This window comes from Lissotriton helveticus, chromosome 1_1, assembly GCF_964261635.1.
Source record: "Lissotriton helveticus chromosome 1_1, aLisHel1.1, whole genome shotgun sequence".
Lineage (NCBI taxonomy): Eukaryota > Metazoa > Chordata > Amphibia > Caudata > Salamandridae > Lissotriton > Lissotriton helveticus.
Genome location: NC_136057.1, coordinates 1,637,487,400 through 1,637,512,611, shown reverse-complemented (window position 1 = coordinate 1,637,512,611; position 25,212 = coordinate 1,637,487,400). Strand labels below are relative to the sequence as shown.

The following is a 25,212-nucleotide window of genomic DNA, read 5'->3' as shown; positions in this document are numbered from 1 at the left end:
ATATTGTGCAACCATAAATTGCTACAAGAAAGCTCGTTCCAACAAACGACAGAACATAATATTCATGGTCTTCTGTCACTGGTGTAAACAATCAGAAAATTCACGAGTGTGTAGTGTTTGCTGCTTCTGTCATAGGAATGTAGCAAACAGAGTACACGAAACCTTTTGTACCACAGCAAAAACAAATTAAAAAGATTGTGAAACAAATAAAAAAGAAATCGACTTATATCTGTTTATAAATAATTTTGAATATACAATATAGTTTTTAGCAAGGGCATAGCTTGCTTCATTAGTGTACCTTTGTTAATAAAAATAACACAATCATATTACACAACCGGTATATCTTTTCTACTTAGATACTTAGGAAACTTATTTCTCCGAATAGTTTATTGTTTCACATTTTAAAAAGGGAGGCAATTTATCATGCAACAGCAAAAAGTGCCAAAATATAAGAGGCCTCAAATGTTTGCCATGTTGCCAAAATCGTTCTCTATTTTTTCTGTAGTATGTAAACTGTTTACCCCATCCCTTGTTGTGTAAACTATTGAAAAGGCGCAAAGAGCAATTGCTCTATTTTTACACCAGTAAAAAGGTTATGTAATGTCTGTAAACGAGTTTTAGCCTTATCTACTTATTAACCGTTTTCTACATTCAACTCACAAAACATTTAGGGGTATATTCACAAGAACGTGTGCTAAACATTACCAAAAAATGCTAACGCACCTTAATGCATCACAGCCTATCGCGGGAAAATAACCCTGTGTTAACGTGGAATTCACAACAAGGCGGTAGAATGCGATAGTCTGCCGAAACCGCGGCCAATGTCCGCGATAAAACCACCTCGACAAAGATAACAACACAAACCACAACACAAAAAAACGTGCGAAGAGCCCCTTCACTATGTGGAAAGCAGGGATAAGCACCACCAGGCCCATGACACACCCGGCAGGCGGGAATAAGCACAACAAAAGCCTGAAAAAAAGAGACAATCCAAACAGAAAACAACAGCCAAGCACAATGGAGGCAAACCGAGCCAGTATACAACCCCAGAAGCCCCATTGGCAACAAAACATTGTACATGGCAGGCCATCTTGGACAAGGTGAATGCAGCCTGAGAGTATAGGAGGACAATGGAAGAAAACCAGAACATCCGGAATGATGCAAAACGCGCAAACAATCAGAAATACGGCAACAACAAGAACGCAGCAATGCACACCGGAAGTGGGAGGCCATTGCCACACCAGGAGCTGGATTACATGGAGGAAATGGTGTCCATCACATCAGTCTGGAGATTGTGGCAGGACTTGGGGACCAGAAACTGCCCAAAACAACAGACACAACAGCCAAAGGAGAGAAACCAGCAGAGACTTGGGGGACGGGGGAGATGGGCACAATGGCACACATGCACAATTAAACACAGCACAACTGCAGACAAACCATGCCCAAGAGTAACAACACCAACCAAGAGCACAAGTCACACAACCCGGCAATATCACACCACTGAACAAGCACAGAAGTGAAAACCACATTGCCTGAAAGGGAGAAGGGTGAGCCAAATCGGAGCTGAAGGGACATCTCACACACAATGCAGCACACACACATAGGAAGCAGAGACCCCAACATCGAACACAATGTGGTACAAACACCAACATGGCAGCAATGCACACCGGAGGTGGGAGGCCAGCGCCACACCAGGAGCTGGATGACATGGAGGAAATTGTGTCCACCACATCAGTCTGGAGATTGTGGCAGGACTTGGGGACCGGAAACTGCCCAAAACAAAAGACACAACAGCAACAGGGAGAGACACCAGCAGGGACTTGGGGGACAGGGGAGATGGGCACAATGGCACACATGCACAATTAAGCACAGCACAACTGCAGACAAACCATGCCCAAGAGTAACAACACCAATCAAGAGCACAAGTCACACAACCCGGCAATATCACACCAATGAACAAGCACAGAAGTGAAAACCACATTGCCTGAAAGGGAGAAGGGTGAGCCAAATAAATCAGAGCTGAAGGGACATCTCACACACAATGCAGCACACACACATAGGAAGCAGAGCACCCCAACATCGAACACAATGTGGTACAAACACCAACATTTGCAGAACCAAACACAGGACACAAGTGCACCCGCATGTGACCGGTAAATGGCCATACGCATCTGGCTAAGCACAAAACAGGGACATGACAATGCACAAGTACAAACCCGCAGTCCTTGATGGGGTAGCAATGCACGTATGGCAGGGAGCCAAAGAGTCCGTTGACACACACCTTGGCATACAAATCAAGACACAATACAGGTGGAGGCAAGTGAAAGTGTGGAAACTTTATCAACAAGTGCGTGTCAGTATTGCCAAGAGAAGTGTCACAATATGCAGACCAATGCAGCAGCATGTCTGAATGAGGAACGTAGGAAAGCACCAATCTCTACCTCGGGGGAGTCCATCACCATCACAAGTCAGTGCTAACCCGCGTCAGTTGTCCGCGCATGGATTATGAGTCCAGGCCAATGTAGCCATGTCCACTGTCGTCTTGGGACATGTGACCAGATTCACAACATGCAACCAGGCGTCTAGACACGTGCGATGAGTCAGATCCAGTTGTGGCTGCAGGTACCTTGTCACTCGTCCATGTACGCGAGTGCAGCTGCGCAGGTCAACATCTCCAATGAGTGATCGCCGTCCACCACATCTGACATGTCGTCGATGTAATCCATCAGCTGACCCGGACAGATGTGCTGACTCCAACCACTGGCCCCAATGTGCACCAAAGCCCAATCGGGTAGCGGCTCAAGGTGCTCACTGCACACGAGGACTCGTGCAATCTCCCAGGTCCAGTTTCCAGCCTGCATGCCAAACATTCATGCATGCCATAAACGGGCATCACGGTGACATTCCAGGTCATGGGAGAACAGGGGGCACACACACACGTCGTAATCCAGGTCAGCTACCGTTAGGTTGGAGAGACAGACATCCATGGACCACTCGAATATGCACGAGCGACAATGCAACACAGGCTGAACACAGGTGACGTCCCCAATGCGGAAGCTCAGCCTGTAACTGATCCGAAAGATGGACAATGGAAGTGCCCCAGTACATGCAGCAGACGTGCACGGCACAGGTCCACGTGACTAGATTTGAGCATGTGTCCGGGATGGTCTGCCATTGCATCAGTGGCTCTGCTCGAAGCGACACCGGCTTGCCCTGCGCCAGTCCTGTGGATGAAATGACACAGCTCGGTGCAATGAGCAGTGTCTGTTTTCAACGGGTGCAGGCCTGAGGTGGGTTGGGATTATGTGTGAAGGCCATTTCACGCATGCCAACTACGACCAAGGACTTCTGCGTGTGGGATGTGTACACGTTGGTCTCACTTTGGGCAGTGCGTAATGTGGGATTCGCAAGAAAATGCTATCGTATCTGTCAGGGGTGCCGGCCACATGCAAGTTCCTGCTTGGAGCTGCAGATGTGCTACCGCCTGATAGATCAGACAAAGGACCTTTCATCCTTAAAGTAACTTCACTATCTGCATGCATACAGGAGATGTACAGAGGCCGGTCGTGGGTGTGGTGGGATGTCTGTGACCCTGGGAACACCATGACGCTGGCCTTTGAAGATGTGCGGCCACGTGAGTGTAGGCCAATGGACCGGACATGGCGGACACAGGCGTACAGCCAATGGCTGGCTGTGATCGCGCTGCAAATGAGGCAAGGCAACTGACGCATGCAACCGCAGGGCTGATGCACATAACACTTGGCATGCATGTGCCAAGACCCCGAGTGGTTTTGCGCTCCTACATATCCCTGTATGTGCTGGGCAACCCTCCTGGTGCATGCTATGTTGCAACATCGACTACTGTGGCCCTGGTGGCGACTACACCCCAACACAGAGACACACTTATCGGACTTCCTGCCCAAGGCCAGGTCCGAGCCACGCCCTGCTCCCCCTGCTGAATCAGCACACCCCTGCAATGACCTGACGTACGCCAGACGAGCACATGCCACTTGTGCATACAGGGGGGTGCGTGCGTAGCTACATGTCCAGGGTCACTGCCAACACTGAGGTGACTTGGTAACGTCCGCTGAAGAAAGCACACTGTGATATAGCAGGGCCCGTGCCTGGCATGCTGACACAATGACCACACAGACACACTTGCTCAGATGATGTGAATGGCTACGGGCACGTGTGCATGGCCACATTTATTAGCAGGCACACATACCGAGTGACACCTGTGTTGGATGTGTGTGGGGTTTGTGCACACCAGCCGGCAAGGGCTGCTTGGTGCAGTCAGAAATCGACAACAGTGTACATCGTAAAGGACAAAACCATTCAACCATAAAGGCACCATGACTTGTTCTGCACAGAGTTAGTGGCCCCAGAAGCACAGCGTCCTGCACGGTCCTGCCGCCACGGGAGGCTGACTTGCGGTGAACAGGGTTGAAGGCACCAGGTCAGTTGTTGATAGTGTTCGTACACCTCCATGACTCTGATCCGGCTTCTGTCCGGACTGAGCTGCATCTTCCTCTTACTCCTCTCTGTGCGTCCACTGGTGTGGACTCTGCCATTCATGATTCGTGGCTAAGTGCTGGATGTGGTACCCACTGGTCCACAGGGTAGGCCTGAGTCCTCATCCACGTGTCACTGGCTTGCGTTGAACAGGGTTAGTGGCACCTCATGTCGCAGGCTTGCACTGAACAGGGTTAGTGGCACCTCGTTTTGCAGGCCTGCGATATGGAATTATGCCTCACTGATCTAAGGGAGTCCTGTGCTGTGGCCGCTGCCACAGACTTGGGGTCACTACCAATTCAAGAAACAGGTACAGTTCCACATGTGGGACCTACTGGGCCGAAGCAGAGGTCGCAGGACTGGTGCTTGGAGCTTGCACCGGCACAAGGTGGGCCCTCTTTGACACACCCCGGTGTAGGCAGGTGAGCGGAGCCTAGTTGGTGCACTGGGGTAGGCATGACGGTTCTGGGGACCAGCGGCCCGGGGGGCAGCAGGCGCACAGGGACGCAGGCCCTGCCGCGCTCGGCGCAGGACTCGTGGCGGGCTGAGAGACGCTCCCATGGCAGACGCCAGGTCCATTCCAAATGGGAACCACGACCAGTGCGAAGGACTTTTTGATCTCACCCCACGCAGGCCTGGCGAACGCAGGTCCAACCCACTATGCACACACATGCAGGGGCGGACGTAACGTGCAACATTTCCGTGTTCCGCCCCACAGCCTGTGGGTACATGGTAGCGTCCACTGGTCACTACACTCCATGCACCAGCAGTTGCTCTCCACATGGCCATTTCCGTGGTTTGCACTCTGTGGTCTGTCCAGCACCTCCACACCACACCTGGCATTGCGTAGGTTCACATTCCTTAGTAACTTGCCGCTCTCGCACATGCCTGCTCCATGCCTCTCCTGCCTAGAACGAGGGGAAAAAGTGGACAAAGAAGACTACTTGAACAGACTGTGAAAAAGAAGACTCAGAGGACATCTCTTCATCCCACACACTGACAAACTTGGAGAAAATAATATTAGCAAAGAGTCCCAAAAAAGAGAGGGACAGAAAAACCTAAGCAGAAACAAATTCATCATGTTTCCCCTGAGCGGGGAAGAGGAAAACCCCAGAGAGGTTGGCAATGGGCGGGACCAAATGCAAGAGTTAAGAAAGTCAAGGTCTGCAGGAGCGTTGGTGCTCGCTATTAATAAAAGGACTAATTGAACGGATCAGGCCATGTGTGAGTCCTAAAAGACAAGGGCCCTAGTCATAAGCTTCAAAGAAAACCAGGGAACCCACATGTGAAAATCCATACAAGAAAATCCTCAAGGCACAAGGCTCCAGTGCAAACCATGAAGGTTTATTTAAAATGTAGAATGATTACAGAAGGCAACAATAGTCATTTCAAATCAAGCCATCAATTAATGCTCAAAATTAAATTGAAAACAAATAGCATTAAGCTAGTAGGCGGACTGTGACATCTGCACAGTTTGAAGACAATGACAAGTTCTGAGAAGTCTCACAGTATTGAGTTAGAGAAAGTCTAACATCAAGTCGGCTCTCTAGGGAAGGCCAAAAGTGCCTTGCCTCACTTCCCAAATACAGTGGGGCTTATGTACAAGCCCCTATCGCCACGGGATTGTCACTTTTTGTGCCGTTCTCATGGAGATAGAGGCCTTGCCTTATGTACAAGGCAGCGTTAAGCCACTTAACGTGGCTTAACGCTGCCTTGTACATAAGGTACCCATTCACGCTATGTTTAGCGTGAAAGGGGCGTGCAGTGGGTGCTGTGGTGGGTGTTTCACCGCAACACCCATTGTATTTGACGCTCCTCGTTTTTTCTTTTTACATGTGTGCTGCCTTGTGCAGCGCACAAGGAAAAAGAAAAATGCCATGGTTTGTTTATGTACAGGAAGATTTCCTGTACATAAACAAACCTTTTTCAAACATACCATTTTGTAACTTTCATGTGTGCTGCATGAAGCAGCACACATGAAAGCTACAAAATTGCATTTAAGGATTGTTTATGTGCAGGAAGGGACACCTTCCTACACATAACCAATCCTCCCCTGCACACAGACACCCTTGCTCTCTGGTGCAAGCGTGCTGCTTTGGCGCTAAGTAGATCGCAGGGGGAAACGCAAGGCTGCACCACATTCTTGTAAATATGGTGCAGCCTTGCGTTTCCGAAGTGGCGGAGCGTGTCGTTAAGCCCAGGAGGCTAACAACATGATCCACCACTTCATTGTACATATCCCCCAGTGTGTGCACTAGGTTTTCAAACAAAGAAACCACACTGTCACTGTAGTGTGAAACAAAAGTTACATCCTGACCTCCAAAAGTCAAACAGAAAACATATCACATGGAAATAAGAGCGCCATCACCCAGGCACATTAAATTGTGACTTTTATCCAAAAGCTGCTGAATAGCAAACAGTGGCTCATTGAAATTACACATGCAACCCTCGTTAGCCAGAGAAAGTGACTTGCTAAAGATATAGTGGTGGCACTGGCAGGTACCAGGCCTGAGAGCTTAGAACTGGATTTGGAGCGTCGCTGGCCCCCTGCATGCAAGTTTCATTATACCACTGGTTGAGCAGAGCAGAGCTCCAAAGAATACTTTATAAAGATACATTAGATCCGGACCATAGAACTGCTCGAATTAAAAAGAATATTTACTAAATACTGAAGGACCTTTTTACCATGAGCTGCACAAACTGAAATGAGAAAGCACATTTAAATTATCCACAGTACAACACGTGCAAATGGATTTGAGGCTTTGTTATTTCAATTTTACATTTTCACTATGACAAAAAAATACAGTGCACTTTCTCAATTTGTGACCAACCCATGCTAATTAAACACACAAAATTGTTCATTTTAAATTCTCTCTCACTGGAGCTGTTGTGTAGTTCCTATAAATCTATAAAGGATCTGTACGTTTAGACAACATAAACTGTAGGATTGGTGTCCAGACTGATTTTAGACACCCCCACCTAATATGTTCGCCCATATACTAGCTAGCTCAAAGTGCCACTGTATACTCCTCTTAACAAGGAAAGAATAATTCCTGGCAACTATCGAACATGACAACCCGGTCCAATCAGGGAACGTGGAAACAGTACAGTACCTTTCGCTCAGTCACTCGTGCTCACTTTGTCTCAGAGAGAGACGCAGACTAAACGGTGGGGACGTTTTCAATCAGCATTTATTGAACCAGCATCATTCTAGTGTAAAATAGGTGTGCTGAAACAACCATCAGACAGAAACAGATATAAATGATTATAAGCACTAACAGAATAAATTATTTATTTATTTAAAGTATTTATAAAGCGCGACTAACACCTTGCAGGTTTCCTGGCGCTGGAGAATACTCTTTAACTGAGGAGGCTGAGAACGAGTAGCAAACTATTAGATTTTAGGGAAACAGCCAAGTTTTAATACGTTTCCGAAAGGGGAGGAGTTGTGGAGTTTGGCGGATGTCAAGTGGCAAACTGTTCCACAGTTTAGCTGCTGCGACTCTGAAGGATCTGCCCCCAGTCCTGACTTTATTAAATCTAGGAACTGTTACCAAACAGGCTGAGGCGGATCGAAGCGTTCTGTTGGGGGTGTACCATGAAAACAATGCTTGCAAAGGTAATGAATGGTAGAGTTCTACCATAGTGCCAAAACAATGTATGAATGCAAGCACATAAATACATGACAGTAATAACACATACTCCTACGATGCAACCCCAACTAGATGTACCTAAGTGTACCTAGCATGTATGTAGGTGTATAGCCAAGAATCTCCCTAGGATGAGGCCAACCCTATTACCTGGTGGGAGAGAATGAAGGACCCCGTCTTGGTCTCGAGATGAATACCCAGCGAGGGATGTCAGACCACTGCGTGCAGGAATATTTGCGTCTCGCGTCAGTGTGTCAGCATGGAAGTCTTTCTCCTCTGCCTGCCCTGACAAAGATGTGGTATATATATACCCAATAGGTACCCCCAGGGGATTCTACCTTGCTGTGTCATGTCAGCTGAGGATTACAGAAGGGATGACCCTTATTCATAGTTATTATGCAGTTTATGTTAATCCTGCTGTGATTCTGAGAATCCTCATGCATCATTAATTAGGCTAGTTTTCTGGAAAATCCACACAAAATGTATGCAGCTCTTAAGTAGGTAAAAGCTCAATACCAAAAACCGTTATGTAGTACAATGGTACAGTAAATGTAGGTGAAGAGTCAGGGGACTAATCAAGCCTATATTGGAGTACCCTACACAACATAACAGAGCAAGCATCCAATTCTCAGGAAATTAGATTCTGGAAATGAAAAATACTATCCAGAACCAGAGAAAAGGAGATGGAGAAGAGGAGATCTGGACAGTGCCACGGTGTCATTAGAGTAGCTTCATGGCTGAGGTAGCTAGACTCACATTATACCCAATTTTGTGTATTATTTAATACATGGTATATGTCTTTGCAGACACAAGACCTAAGCGATGTCAAAAATGCAGAAGAAAAAGGGTTGCATTTATTCAGACCAAGCCAGAGAGGCATTGGTGTTTGGACAAAGTATTGAGTTTTAAATATCGTGGGATATAAATAAAACCCACAAAGGTATCCTGGCGCTCACAGGCTCCTGGTAATTAGCCAAATAGCCAGGACTTTAGAGGCTTTTAGAACTCTGGAGGTTTGTAAATGAAAGAGTGGCTTGTTCCATGTATTTTCTGGTAAGTAGGAGAAGGAGTGACCTCCGCATCTGCTACATCATTGTTTTTTACTAATATTCTAGATGCTGTATAGTGGCCCAGGAATTGCTTTTGTCCAAACTATGGATTTTATTTAGAAATCTGACATTAGACAATTTGCAAATGTGTTACAGTTACCACCTCTTTAACAAATGTAACATTCATGAAACTTAACATGACAGTAATGTTTTGTGGTGGAACTAAGTTTTAAAATTAATCTAACAGAGATGTTTAAGAATTTCAAATGGTACACTAAGTGTCCATACAGATTAAACAAAAGTGAGATGGATAACTTAGAGCCTGATTATGAGTTTATCTAGTCTTACGGCCATACCAATGCGGTGGTAGTCCCAAGGAGACTGCAGTGGTCTCCCACCCACCATATTGCGTTTGTCACCGCTGGCCCAGCGGCCGTGTTTCTGACGGCGGGGAATATTTTTGCATATGTGTTGTTGCATGTCTATATATTTTGACTGCACAAGTGTTGAATGTGCACATATACATGGCCCATGTGAAAAAATGCCTACTACTGCTAGTTTCCCATTGCTGGAGTCCGGCTCATATGTGCCCAGTCCAGTCAATGTGTAAATAGTACAAAGCAGACTTACATGGATTTCAGCGCCAACAGGATCGCTTTCTTTGGGGTCAAGATGCTGCTGTGAAAGGGGGACCTGGAGGAAGGGATCCACTTGGAAGACTGAAGGGAAGATAGGGAAATGGGTGCGCATGCACCCCAATTCCTTCAATTCCGCTGACTTGAAGCAGGCGGTCTTGCCGCCACCGTCAGCTCGTCAAAAAGGCAACTCTTAATTTGGATGGTGGTGAACTCCTTTGTACCACTCTCGGACAGCTGCTTTTCCCCTACCACCATTGAGGCAGTCGGCGAATGGCTGCCGGTCCCCATGGTGCTCTGGTGGTCTTTTGTTCAGCAAAGGGCCAACATCGTAATATGGTTTGAATTCGTATGGGAAGGAAAGCAGCCTAGAATCAGTTGGGATATACTTACACTGCGATATGATAGAGGGGGGTATAATACACTTGACTTCTATCTATATTACTTATGCACGCAGGCTCACTTCGCCCAATACTGGTATATAGCACATAATTACATTCCACACCTTGCAGTGGATCATGATAATGCTCACCCCATCCCATTCCCGGCTGTCCTGCCACACAAACGGGAAGGGATCCCACGCACAGAAATTAAAACACTGCTTTCCACAACGATGGCCTGGTGGATGTTGGGGGGAAGGGCGGGGAGGCTACCATTGTATGCCTTGGTGCTTCCTTTGCAGTGCCATCCTGCGATTTCGGTTTTGCAGGAGGACACTGAACTTAAAATACTCAATCAGGTGGGTCTAAAGACTACAGGGGATGCCTACCCCAACGGTACCTTTGTGGCCTTTGAAGACCTCATAAGCGCTAATGGGCGTGCTCCACTCTTAACGTATGTATACTACAGACTCAGAGCAGCTATGCACGCCCTATACCCTTAATTCCCAGAAGACCCTCCCACTCTCACCCCCTTGGAGGTTCTGCTCACTAGTACAATAAATAGAAAATGTGCCTCTAAACTATGTAATGCAGTGCAACCAGATAAGCTGCATACTACTGACAAGGCGCTAGAGTGCTGAAATGCCATTCTGGGTCGACCCAAAGACGGTTCAAATTAGAAATTCTGCTGTGCGCAATTACACACACTCATTTCTAATTGTATTCTACCAATAATACACTTTTAATTTCTGCATCAAATGCATTATACACCTGTCAAACTTTGCAAATTTGTGTTGCAGGCAGATGCCAACTGTGTACGGTGTGGGACAATGGAGGCAGACTTTTTACACCTGGCTTGGCAGTGTACAGCCATAATGCATTATTGGACTCAAGTCACTGAGCCTCTAACTGCCATGGTGTCCGAACAAATAGCCTGTGACCCTGTAATATGTCTGGCAGGACTGGTCAGGGAACTCCGACCTGCCAGTCTGCGATTTGTGTCTGTGGTCCTGCTACTGGCAACGTGAAGGGTGTCTCTCCACTGGGACAGCGGAGTTAAACACACCAAGAAGAACTGGCTAAAATATATGACCTACTGGAGATCCCACTTGGAGCTCCATGTAGAACTGCTGAGACCTTCGAGACCCAAAGATATCTGGGGACTCCAACAGCATATTTGTTGGCACACCTGGACGGCTCTTAGACAATGAAGTGGGCAGGAGGCCAATAATATAACAAATCCATAGAATGTGGTATGTTTTCACTGCGAGTGCACATGTGCAATGTCATGCTTCTATTCCATTCTAGGATATGGCAAGTGAGGGGTGGGGGGTGATTGTATGTTGGATGTCACATTCATATTGTGATACATGTTATATTGTTTTTAAATACGAATTAAAAAGAACAAAAATAACATGCGGCCTACAGCTGCAAGTTTGCACGCAAACAAAGACATCATGCAACATTTAGGTACTCAGCACGTGTAGTCACTGATGCTCAGACTCGTGACAGCCAGTGCACGAAATCTACCAGCTTCCTTCCACGAAGGTCTTTCCCTGTCATCCACAAGCCTACATATTCAAGTCACGTAACAAAACACAAATTAAAAGTTTAACAATATATCACCTCAATTCAAAATGTCCTTGACTAGACTCAAAGACAAACGCTGTCACCAACATTATACTCATCTACAATGCCCCCCAATATCAACCTCACTTACTAGACTATTCAGCAGGACAAACTCTCACACCTTCTTCTTCCAAAAGGAACGCACACATGCTCAAAGAGACACACACACACAAAAGTGCAGCCCAGCACTAAAACACAACCTACACCCCCTCGCACTAGCGGGCCAGACCAACGTGACCAAGGGCCAAGCCGAAGAATCCACTTGATCTGTGCCCAGTATCATGCCTTCTGGAAAGTGCACCAGAACAATTTGGGATATTTTCCAAACATATTGATGATAGCCTCCAGTACATTCATGCTGAAATATTATTGACACAGCACCACATTCAAGTACAACAGAAGCTCAGCAGAACTGTAATTGAAACCAGAGCATGTCAGCAGGTAAACTACTTTTCTACAGCACACTAGAAATACCTCAAACACTAACATTCAATCACAAAACTGGCTGACTCCAATATATGAAAACTGAATTAATCGTACCACCAGGCAATAAGAAAATTCCTCAGCCTTCTGTACCACATTCCTGACAAATCGTTCCACTTATTCAGAACGATTACTAGTGCCCGAGCACATTCAGGTGAAGCCTCTGGTTATCACCCACACAAACACAACACTGACCTACATCCCCACATCTTCATATTGGGTCATGTATTGCTGTCCTTCTCTGGATGAAGAAAAAGCTATGCCTGCCTGCCTGCCTTCCTGGACATCCAGTGCAGTATTATCAGTAGCCCCCTTTATACTCCATAATGCTAGTGGTAATATGGCTGCTTACTTTAGATTTAATTAAACTTTACATTTCATTTAACTTTACTTTGCTAAGTGCTTTTTTTGCTCATAGCCCAGGTAAAGGTAATATATAAACTGTTGAATGCGTATCTTGTTCCTGCTGATTTCTGTTATTCTTGGTCAAGCAAGTTTCTATTTATCAATTTGTCAAACATACGTGATGGACTGCCTCCTTAAATACACAGAGAACATGTCTTGTGAAGATTTCTTAGATAAATCTATGAGGCCAAACACCATTTAGAGCCTCTCATCTCTTTCATTTACCTTAAAAAACTAGGGATATTCAAAAGGAAGGTTGTCTTTACCTGCACCTTCTACTAACAGGATCTCGGTTTTCAGTGGGTTTTACATAAAGGAAGTTTTTTTTCAACAGAAAGTATGGTCTATGCATTCAGTGAGGTATGCCTGCCTTCTGTGCTGTTGTCCAGATGGAAGTCGATTTGTGTTTCATTTGCAGTAATGTGGAAACATCGTGTAATTCTCAATCATATTTCTACATAAGTATGTAAATGTTGAAATGTAGGAGTGATAAGAAGGACCCCCCATGAAACTCTGCAGGTTACCCTTCCTACTAAGTGTTTTTCCAGTCACACTTGTTGGCTTGTGGTACCGAGGAAGCAACAAATACTTTGTAACGCTTTCCCAGAAAACCTGGGGGCATATTACCAAGGGCCTTATCGCCGCTTTAGCGGGAATTTTTCCCGCTAAAGCGGCGATAATTTTATCGCCCTATTACCTAGCTGTCGCTAACACCAGTTAGCGACAGCTAGTAGGAGATAGCGATAATCTTGGGGCCCACTTTGCATGTCAGCGATAATTATCGCTAATGACATGCAAAGTGGGCGTGCCAAGATGTTAGCGACTGTAAACAGTCGCTAACATCGCTATCTCCTATTACCTACAAAGGCATACTTTTGGAAATATTCGCGCTAAGCGCGAATATCTCCAAAAGCTAACGCCTGCCCAGAGCAGTTCTTAGCCTTGTTATCCAATGGTAGGTGGATAACATGGCTAAGAGCATTAGCTCGGTAATGCATGAATATCGCTGACTTTTCAGCGATATTCATGCATTACGGCCGATTTTTATCGCTTTTGAGATAAACCTTGATAATAGCAAGGTTTATCTGCGATAAAAATCGGCGGAGCTTGGCGATAATAATATTGCCGCTAAGCCAACACAGCGATAATTATCGCTAGTTGTTGGTAATATGCCCCTTGGCCTTTTATTTGAACCTCTTCAAAAGGTTCGCCAGGTCCACAGTATCTTAAACTGCAGAGAGATCAAGGAAAATGAGTGCTGCTTGGTGAGGAAGAGGGCTTTCTTAATTTTATAAAGTACTGTTTCCATTCCCCCCAGGGGTTTGAAGCTTTATTTTAGGTCACGGACAATATGGTTGGGCTCAAGATGTTATTTTCCTTCAAAGTGATTTTTCTGTGAACTTGCTGATATAAGTCAGGTTGGAAAATGGTCAGTAGCTTCTGAGTTTTTCTGTGTGTGTTAAGTTAAATTCTTCTGAAATAAGAGAGTATACATTTATTCAGCTTGAGAAACAAACCCTCAACCTTCAGGTCTCCGGGGAAGAGACCGATGGTATTGTTTCTTAACAGGTCCTATCACTATCTTATGCAAATCGAGATTATACATTCCATACTTAAAGAAAAAAAACACTGGGGCATATTACCAAGGGCCTTATCGCCGCTTTAGCGGGAATTTTTCCCGCTAAAGTAGCGATAATTTTATCGCCCTATTACCTAGCTGTCGCTAACACCAATTAGCGACAGCTATTAGGAGATAGCGATCATCTTGGGGCCCACTTTGCACGTCAGCGATAATTATCGCTAATGACATGAAAAGTGGGCGTGTCAAGATGTTAGCGACTGGAAACAGTCGCTAACATCGCTATCTCCTATTACCTACTTTTGGAAATAATCGCGCTAAGCCTGCCCAGAGCAGTTCTTAGCCATGTTATCCAATGGAAGGTGGAAAACATGGCTAAGAGCATTGTCACGATAATGCATGAATATCGCTGATTTTTCAGCGATATTCATGCATTTCGCACGATTTTTACCGCTTTTGAGATAAACCTTGATAATATCAAGGTATCTCAGCGGTAAAAATCGTCGGAGCGCGGCGATATAATTATAGCCGCTAACCAAGCTTAGCGATAATTATCGCTATTGCTTGGTAATATGCCCCACTGTCTTTTTGTTTTCAAACGGGTTCATTTGGATGGGAGTAAATCCTTTAGAAAATTATGTGTTAATCGCGTGCGAAATCTGCTAGAATAAAAGTTACAATTGCTTAACCAGGCAATAGGACACGGTGAGGCCTACAGGTTACAGGCTGCATTTTAGGTAGGTGTCCCCCATAATCAATACCCATTTGCTTAAAGAATGAGATGGAAGTCTGAATTAAGACTAGATTAGTGTAGGATATGGTGGTGGTTAATGACTGGGTGTAATTGAGGATCAAATGTTAGCAATTGTGGCACAACAACACTTAAAAATCCATCATTACGCTGTAAAAATATGCAGTAGATTGTTTTCAAGGATCCTGGATTGGTCAGTTTTTGATAGATACTGAATACATCTGCTGTTTGATGCCCCATTGATGCATTTGAAAAGTTAGGCTTCTTTGCACATTTATTGGCATTTAGATATCTTCTTCTGTGTCTCTTTTAATCTGCATTATCCTCTTCCAAATTATTTGCACATTAGATATTCTAAATTTCAGCATTCCCATTTTAGGCTCGTGGCTAAAGTTTCAGTTACCACTTATGTGAGACGTTTAATCCAATGTTACCTATACAATGGTAAAGGTGGTGCATCATTTTCAGGACATCCCCGATGTTAACAGGATATCTGAGTTCCGTCTGCTTCTCACAGTGTTGCACGAGGCTTTAAAGCCTTCTTCACATTTCTCAGTCTAATGTCTACATCAAGTGGGCTTATGATCTGCCTTGCTTTGTGGCATCAGCTAATGGAACATGTTTCTGAGACTAACCAGAATTAGAGTGCAATCTGAGCATATATGCAGTTGTACCAGAGGGATTCAGGTTGCTATATACTAAAAGTGAACTCCCATCTAGGCCATGGCATGCAGAGTGAGTAATCCAACTGACAATTGTATTTAAACCTATAGCACTTGTGTTTTCAATGAGGTCTGAAGTTGGTTTTGCGTCGGGATGGTTGACCCAGAGTTTAACATTTCCCATAAATTGGATTTTGCGAGCTATGGATTGCAAATGTAGAATTATGGAAAAGAATGTCTTCGAAGAAGGAAGGTTCATAACTTTGAGGATGATATCCCACACCTGTTACAGAGGAGCTGCTAGGATTAATCATACACCATAGAGGTAAGCATTAACCTGAAAATAAGCTTCGTAGAATAGATTATTGAGATTCCAACTATTATTCTAAGTCTGTTTTTGTATGAATTTTAAAACCAGGAAAAATTAGATTGTCCTGCATCGCAATTGAATTGTGTCTTCTCTATGTCTCTGAGTGGCGGCCACACATGACATTTTCGGCTACGAGTTCTTGTAATCAAGGTGATGTTTATGGATTAATTGTGAGTTTATGAGACCAGTTTGTATGCAAAATTCATGGCCCCATTGGAAGGAAGGCCTGTATGGTGAAGTGAGGTAAGCAGTGGCTGAGGTCCAGATTTCTAATATTGCATTGGAAATTGTATCTGAGCGGGTTGAATATTGTAGCACGGTCTCTGCCATGCTGCAAGTGGGTCGCTATCCCCTCATATGTTGGATGTTTTTGATGTGGACAAAACTATCTGAGGAAATGCTGTCACTCTGCATTGCCATGGTTGGGGAGAATGTAAGGACTTGGTGGGATGTCTGGTCTTGTATGTCCGAGTGAGGGTTATGAAGGCAAAGATTGTGGTTCTGATATTAGCAACTAGTTAAGGAACGTATGGGATGGAGAGACATCGAAGGCCCAGATGTAGGTAAAAAATATTTACCGATTCTTAATTACCGAATTTTACCGATTCGGTAATTAAGAATCGGTAAATATGAAGGGTGGACATGTAGGTCCATCCAGATGTGTATTTTACCGATTCGGTAAATATCTGTATTTACCGAATCTGTAAATACCGACCGGTAATGCTCCATTCATTCCTATGGGCTTTGAAGCCCATAGGAATGAATGGGGCATTACCGGTCGGTATTTACCGATTCGGTAAATACCGATTTTGACAAGGGTGCAGGGGGTGTCACTTTGACACCCTCTAGCACCCCCAAAAAAGGTTCGGGGGCCATATGGCAGGCATACCTGCCCTAAGGGCAGGTCTGCCTGTCATATGGCACAGGTGTGCATGCACACATGTGCATGCACACCTGAATCGGTATTTTAACATCAAATACAATTTGATGGTAAAATACCGATTTTGTAGGCCATGTGGGACTCAGAAGAGTCCCACCTACATATCAATTTTACCGATTCGGTAAATATACCGGTCGGTAAATTTACCGACCGGTATATTTACCGAATCGGTAAAATTACCGATTTGCCACCTTTCAGTCCCCCTACATCTCGCTAGCCAAATACCGGTCGGTAACGGCCGAATTCGGCCGTTACCGACCGGTATTTAGCTACCTACATCTGGCCCAAAGTCTCTTAGGCTTCTGTAATTAGTCTCAGTATTTGTTATACTTGTGACATAGATGTTAATTAGCAGCTTCTATGGTGATCCTCTTTACAACCACATCAAGGTTTTCGATTTATTTGTTTTTTGTGATGCTGAATATTGTTGAGAAAGGTTATTGTGGTTTCTTGGTGTAATTCATAAGGAACAAGAGAACTTTTGGGACTTGTCTGTTTTTATTACATTCTGAACATTGTTCCTGAGAGACTCTGGTTCTCTTACGGAGTTTCCATTTAGAATCTTTTATTTGAGTTTATGAGGAAATTAGGTGTGAGATATAGAAATTCCCTGGGCTGACTATACGATGAAGTGAATCTATGTTTGTGGAATTCTGACGTGCCTTTGGGAGTAGGTCTACACAGGCTGTGGTTTGATAATACTGACAATCCCATGAAGGACATTCTTCTATCTTGGAATACCTTATGAGATAAAGAATTGCAGTCGAGGAGCCACATTGTGGTTAAACTTGTTGAATGTGGGGTGAGGAGGGATGGAGCAAAGGTAGATAGATGACATGTTGTTACGTGGTTCTGGGTGAAGGAAATGGTGTGAAGGATGAGACTTGAGGTGGGAGGACGAATCCTTTTGTTGTGAGATAGGTATATATTTCCATTGGTGGGTAAGGGGGGTAGGCTCGGAAGTCTCTACCATGAGTACTGGTCATCTACATACACAATAGGCATTGCCTGTGTCTGCCTGGTCTTCTTGGTAAGGTAGGAGGTACCATCGGAGTATTGATGGGAAGAGAGTTATGGGTATAAGTTGGCTCCGGCAATATTCATAGATTGGGAGGATTGGGTTTTCAGGTAAAGTTGAATGAACAGTTGATTTAAAAATTGGCACGCATTTTATGACGGGTACATTTGTTGCCTGAGATTTTGTGATGGATTGTAAAATTATTTATTTGGCTCATAGAACTGTATAAAGAATCACCCCTTGATGAGGGCATAGCAAGCGTTTTATATTTTTTAGTAGCTATTGTAGTGAATTGTAGCATCCTAGCCAATATTCTGATTAAAAGGAAGCCACCACTTTCCAAACAGAGCTAGTCTGGAGTATCATCTTACTGATCTTTTAGAAAGATGTCATTGAAACTTTTAGGAGGTGAAGCCCAGCTCAGTGAGCACCATGAAGTCCTGTATGTTGTACATTGTCCTTACAGTCAATATAACTGGATATGCCTGATGATCTAAAGAAGTGGTACAGAGTATAATCACTAGGCACCGTGCACAAAGGTTGCTGAATTGAATTGCGTTTTTTAGACAAAGTCTTAATTGAGGCAGTCGCCACATGATTATTTCCTTTAAACAGGTACCAAAACCAGTAATATGTGGTTTCCTTTGAAGTGTTGGGAGTGTTGAGGTTGGGAAATGCAATTAGCAATGATGATAACATTAATTTGGTAGTGACCGTGAGATATCAAAAAGTTCTGCTTCTTCTGGTAATAGGGCTACCTTGGCAAATGTTCACATGGAACTCGTTTTTGGAAACAAGTATTAGTTCACAGACTTTTCTGTACAGAATCAATCTCTTAAACAATTTACTGAAATGACATCAATCCTACTCATGAATAGAGAGTTCGAAAAGCAGAAAGAATCAGCGCAGTCTGTATTTTTAAACAGCCGCTGTTCATCCAACCAAGTTTATTAGAACAAGAAATAGTAGTTTGGACATATAGATGTGAGTGTTTCTTAAGGAAAGTGAGTGTACCCGAGGTAAAAAAAGACAACCAAAACTGAGTTTGAAAGCGAGAAAGTACGGTGCAAGTGTAAGTATATACGGTATATTGGTTGCTTAACAGCGAAAGACAGCAGTTTTTTCCATTCAGTGCAATTCGGGGCACAACACAAGAAATTATAGTATCATAGTTCAAAGAAACAATCTGTCTTTATACAGTTGCGACAACGTTTTGGCAAATGATTAAGGTCTCATCAGGACTGAGATGCCTGGATTTGGCTAAGGAAGTGGCGACCCAGTCTGGGAAAAAAGGACCAATCTGTAATAGATCTCAATGGATCAATTTCTTTTGAATATGTCCCTTAATTGAGGATGAGTAACTTTAGTGGGCTCCTTTAGAAAGTGGAGGGTTCTTGCATGCCGGTGAATAGCACATCAATAGAAAAACGATAAATCAGTGAATGCTGCAGCGCAGACCGTCGTGCGGTTCTGTCTGTGTACGGATGACAAGTCTTGTAATATGTAAATGTATAAAGACAGACTGTTTCTTTGAACTATGATACAATAATTTATTGAGTTCAGTTACCTTCTTTTTTTCAAACTCCAATTTGGTTTATTTTTTCACATGGGGTGCACTCACTTTGCTTAAGAAACACTCACAGCTTAATGTCCAAACAACTATTTCTTGTTCTAATAAACTTGGGGGCATGTTACCAAGCAATAGCGATAATTATCGCTATTGCTTGGTTAGAAACAAAATTTTACCGCTGAGCTGCGGCGATTTTTATCGCAGATAAACCTTGGTATTACCAAGGTTTATCGCAAATGCGATAAAAAACGGCCGCAATGCATGAATATCGCTGAAAAGTCAGCGATATTCATGCATTACCAAGCTAATGCTCTTAGCCATGTTATCCACCTCCCATTGGATAACATGGCTAAGAACTGCTCAGGGCAGGTGTTAGCTTTAGGAGATATTCGCGCTTAGCGCGAATATCTCCAAAAGTTGGTAATAGGAGATAGCGATGTTAGCGACTGTTTCCAGTCGCTAACATCTTGGCACGCCCACTTTGCATGTCATTAGTGATAAATATCACTGACATGCAAAGTGGGGCCCAAGATGGTCGCTATCTCCTAATAGCTGTCGCTAACTGGTGTTAGCGACAGCTAGGTAATAGGGAGATAATTTTATCTCCGCTTTCTTGGCTTTTAAAGCCAAAAAAGCAGAGATAAACCCCCTTGATAATATGCCCCTTGGTTTGGCTGAACCGCAGTTGTTTAAAAATACTGGCTGCGCTGATTCTTTCTTCTTTTTACTTTTCTGTTCATGAGAAACACTGGTGTGCTTCAAGAGAGTGATGGTAGGCCTGCTCACGCAGGCATGTAAGGTCTAGCATATAGGGAGAGACAAATGATCACTGCATTCATTAATCCATAGCAAGGATTTCACAATAAGAATTGACTGAAACACAAATATAGTTTAAAATGTTTATTTTAACTATTGTGCTCTAAAATGCAGTGTACGAGCCACAACCAACAGAAGAATGCATAAAACTAATGCAGTTAGCATTGCAGCTGGGCCATGTAAAGGGAGATCGCATCATGTAAAGACTGTGGAGAAAGGACTATAAATCCTAAGCACCCTCCCCATTGTAAGAAGTATAATTATATAATAGAAGATCTCTTGGCTGTGTCAGCAGACCCCATACCTTAGCGCCGAGTTGGTATATCTACATTATAGAAACCACATTGCTCTTTTCCCTAGAAAGCTCCCTCTCCAAGTGTGTGTTACCTAAACATGCATCCCCATAATATCAAAGTACGAGTTTCCAGCAGTAGCTGCGTTAGCGAGTTTTGTTTAGGTGCTAGGGACTGACCAGCACAGAACAACAAGGGGCATTGTTTACCGACCTTGCACACAGTGTTCAGACTAAACTCCAGGAACAGGCAAAGAATGAACAAAGCAGACATTTCTCATGTGAAAGGCATAAATAGGGTCTTGCAAAAATAAAGCCATGTAGTACCGTGCGCAAGAGCAGCATCATGGCTGCTGGGCTCATGCTAACTTAGCGATGTCAAAAATTTCCCTATCGGCCACGTGACACTGTATTTGTATGGGTGCGAAGACACGTTTTCTGTGTTGCAGCTGTCCAGCATGCTTGAGAGAAGCTTGCACTGCAGCTTTGCGTGATGCATCCTTACTGAGTGAAAGTGATGAAGCACAAACTGCTGATGCTTGTGTTGTTGCTGTCCTTTTTAAATGGGGGAGATGTTGCTGCCCTTGGTTTGCCAGTTCTACATCTGTGTGTCTGAGTATGATGCTATATGATAGACTGATACAATCTTTTCGCTCCCAAAGACAAAGTGGTTAGCCTTTAGTTGTTTCCATTTGTATTCTCTTTACACTTGGTCAATATGTTTGTCTCCTTTCATAACAACACTCATTCTATAGTTACATTTCATTTTAATTAGACATTTTGATTCCCATGTCCCTAGTTGCTTGATTGGCCCTTGACTTGTGCATATACTGAAACTTGCAAAGCCTATTCTACCAATAGTGAAACCAGAATGTGAAGTGGTGTGGCTCGAACCTCTTAGACACTCTTCACAAGTTCAGAATAATTCATAATTAATCAGCCAAGGACTTGTCAGCTGAATCCGAAGTTACAAATAATATGGGAATACCACTCTCCTCTGTTTACCATCCAGGCACTTCACCAGCTAAAAGCTCAGATGCTGAAACATAGACTCCTGTGATAATTCACCATTTCACAGGAGCCGGTGAAGGTGGATATCCGGCAGAATACCATGGTATTCCTGCATCTAGGAGGCATCAATATCAGTCGTATTGGTAATTGTGGGTGTGACTACCACATTGATATTCCAGCACGTGGTAAATGAGAACCTAAATAATTTACAGGCTCATAAATAAACAAACGTATGTTTTGCTTTCCATGGCAGTAAATTATTGTACCTCTCTGTATTTGGAAGTTAAAGTGATTTTAGGAGTTTTATTTACAATCTGTATTTTTTTTCAGGGTGACAAAGAGGCTGATCTGGGACTCCCCTTCTCTCCGCTGTGTGACCGCAAAGCAACATTAGTGGCACAGTCCCAAATAGGTGAGCGTGATGCACTCGTGAGAGCTGTCAAATATATCCATATGCCCTTTATGAAACAGGAAATCATTGTAAGAAACTGGAAAACTGACTAGAGTATGAAACAAATCACAAAAGAATTCTCCTTGGTGCAGAAATGCACATTAATTTATCACATTTTATCAGACAATATAATCTGCAGATGTAATGACCAAGTTATCAGCTGTAGCAATATATTCCACTGTACTTGGCTTATTCCCCACTGTTAGCAGAAACAAACTGTGAAGCATGGCCCAGCTTTAGGAAAAAACGTGTTTTGTCCGTTACATAATTAGAACTTATTCAGGGCAGTCAGTTTGATCATGCAAATATTTCCACCAACCTTACAAAACCTTCCAGTCTAATCTCAGGCACTAGCATAGATGGTGACAGACTTTTAAGTCTTTACCAACATGCAACTTAACAGCAAGAACCCTTCTGGTATTTCTATATTTGAGGAACCTCTTTCAATGAGTTACACTAGTTTCTATTGATCCAGTAACAGCCATACTCAGATACTAGAACGGATTACTTCTTCTTTAAAAATATTTGAATACACACCAACCGTGGGCAATGAACTTCTAGAAGAAATTTGTTAACTACGCATTACATTGGAAATACGGAATTCATGCAAAAATTGACTCTGCCACGTAGTAGAGTTAGCTTATGCACCCACAACTCTTTGCTAAGACAACTTAACCTCTACAAGCTAAAAAGCACATAACCAATTCACAAAACTGAACATTAAAAAATAATAGGCATTGAGAGAGGTGATGATTTTGGGGTCACCCCTAACCTAGGGGAGGACAAAGCAGATGCCTTGAACACAAAGAACATATCATGCTGAGAGATTCGGTGGTGGTCCCATCCTCCTAGGACTACCCCAAGCAAAGTTATGGGCAAAAATCCAAGGCCAACCAAAGGCCCAGCAAAGCATTATGGGGCAAGATTCTAGAGTGCAGTGAATATTATAGTATTAGCTCTCAGCTGAGACGGGGAGCCTGCCCCTTGAGGAATGTTTTAATATTGGATACTATTATATTCACTACACTCTAGAATCTCGTCCCATAATATTTTGCAGGGCCTTTGGATGGGATTGTATTTTTGTCCATAACTGACTGTGCTTGGGGTGGTCCTAGGAGGATGGGACCACCACTGAATCGTTCAGCATGATGTGCTCTTGTTGTTCAAGGTATCTACTTGGTTCTCTCCCTAGGTTAGGGAGGACCCCAAAATCATCACTTCTCTCACTGCTTGCTTTATTTTCATTTTCACTTTTGTGATATGACTATATGCAGTTTAGCTTGTAAAGACAGAGGGGCATATTACCAAGGGTGGCGATAGGCAATTATCGCCAGTTTAGCGGCCGTTTTCGGCCGCTAAGCGGCGATAATTCTATCGCTCTATTAACAAGCTGTCGCTAACTGATGTTACCGACAGCTTTTAGGTGATAGCAAGCGGTTTGGGGCCCGCTTTGCATGTCAGCGATATTTATCGCTAATGGCATGCAAAATGGGCGTACCCAACCTGTTAGCGACTGAAAGCAGTCGCTAACGTCGCTATTGCCTATTAGCAAGGCAGGCGTAGCGATGGAAATATTCCCGCTATCGCCAAAAATCAACGCCTGCTCAGACTAGTTCTTAGCCATGTTATCCAATGGGAGGTGGATAACATGGATAAGAGCATTTTGTCGCTAATGCGTGAATATTGCTGTATTCTCAGCGATATTCACGCATTTCGCCACTATCGCTGGATATTTTAGCACAATGGAGAAAAACGTTGCTAATAGCATGTTTTCGCCGCTAACATATCCAGCGATAGGCAGCAATAACAAAAATCGTCGCTAAGCCTATTTAGCGATAATTATCGCTACTTATTGGTAATATGCCCCAGAGTTATTTGTTGCTTAACTAAAGTTACTGTTTGCTATATTTTTTTTCCCACTTTTGTGAGATGATTATATGCATTTTAGCATGTAAAGATAGTTATTTCTTATTTTATTAAAGGTATGTGAAATTTCTGTTTTATTAGTTGGGATGGGAAAAGATGAGAGGAGTTTCATGAACACGGAGTTCATGTGAAAACTCTGAAGTAAGCTACTGCACCCACAACCCTATGATAAAACAATGTTACCTTTACATTCTAAAAAGCATATAACCAATTCACAAAAGGGAGCTTTGACAAGATATCAGGCAATGACAGAGGTGATGATTTTGGGGTTCCCCCTAAACTAGGGGGAGGACCAAGCAGATGCCTTGAACACAAAGAGCATATCATGCTCAACGATTGTGGTGCTCCCATCCTCCTAGGACCACCCAGAGCAAAGTTATAGGCAAAAATACAATGCCAACCAAAGGCCCAGCAAAGCATTATGGGGGGGGATTCTAGAGTGCAGTGAATATTATAGTATTAGCTCTCAGCTGAGAGCCTACCCCTTGAGGAATGTTTTGATATTGGATACTTAAATGTTCCCTGCACTCTAGGATCTCGTCCCATAATGCTTTGCAGGGCCTTTGGTTGGTATTGTATTTTGCCCATAACTGTGCTTGGGGTGATTTTGCCTATCTTGGCACCTTTAGCACCACCACCAAGGGTCCAGGACTGGAGAGGCACCACTTGGGGGTAAAGACTCACTCAGGCTGGGTCCAGATGCAGGTACAAGATGCTTGGAGCCTTTTCTGTCCCTGAGGTTCTGATCAGCAAGCCAGCCAACTAGCCCTTAGAGTTACTCTTGTAGTCTTGGTTTCAAGGAAAGAAACAGAGCTCAAGAATCAGGGCATGCGTCTGAGGGTTCACGTCCATTTCCATTTAGCAAAGCAGTCCTTCAAGGTGCAGCAAAGCTATCTTGTGGAGTACACAGCAGACTACAAAAGCAGACAGTCCTCTGAGAGTCTTTCCGCAAGCCCAGAAAGTGAACTGAAGGGTGGGTGTTTGGGTCCTATTTTTATACCTAGTGCCTTCTTTAAAGTAGGCGAGGTTTCTAGAGAATTCCCTCTGAAGTGCTTGAAGTTTCCTGGATCCCCTGCCCTGACT

The 25,212-nt window shown here is 43.8% G+C and overlaps 1 protein-coding gene across 1 annotated transcript in view; it reads left to right on the top strand.

Annotated features, from left to right (window-relative positions):
- The window catches only part of PDE1B (phosphodiesterase 1B), a 1,091,117-nt gene that overhangs the window by 988,178 nt on the left and 77,727 nt on the right, over positions 1-25,212 (top strand). The window contains exon 11 of the mRNA XM_078688664.1: positions 22,083-22,164. Coding sequence (XP_078544790.1) covers positions 22,083-22,164 — 82 coding nt within the window. The remainder of the gene's footprint in view (positions 1-22,082; positions 22,165-25,212) is intronic.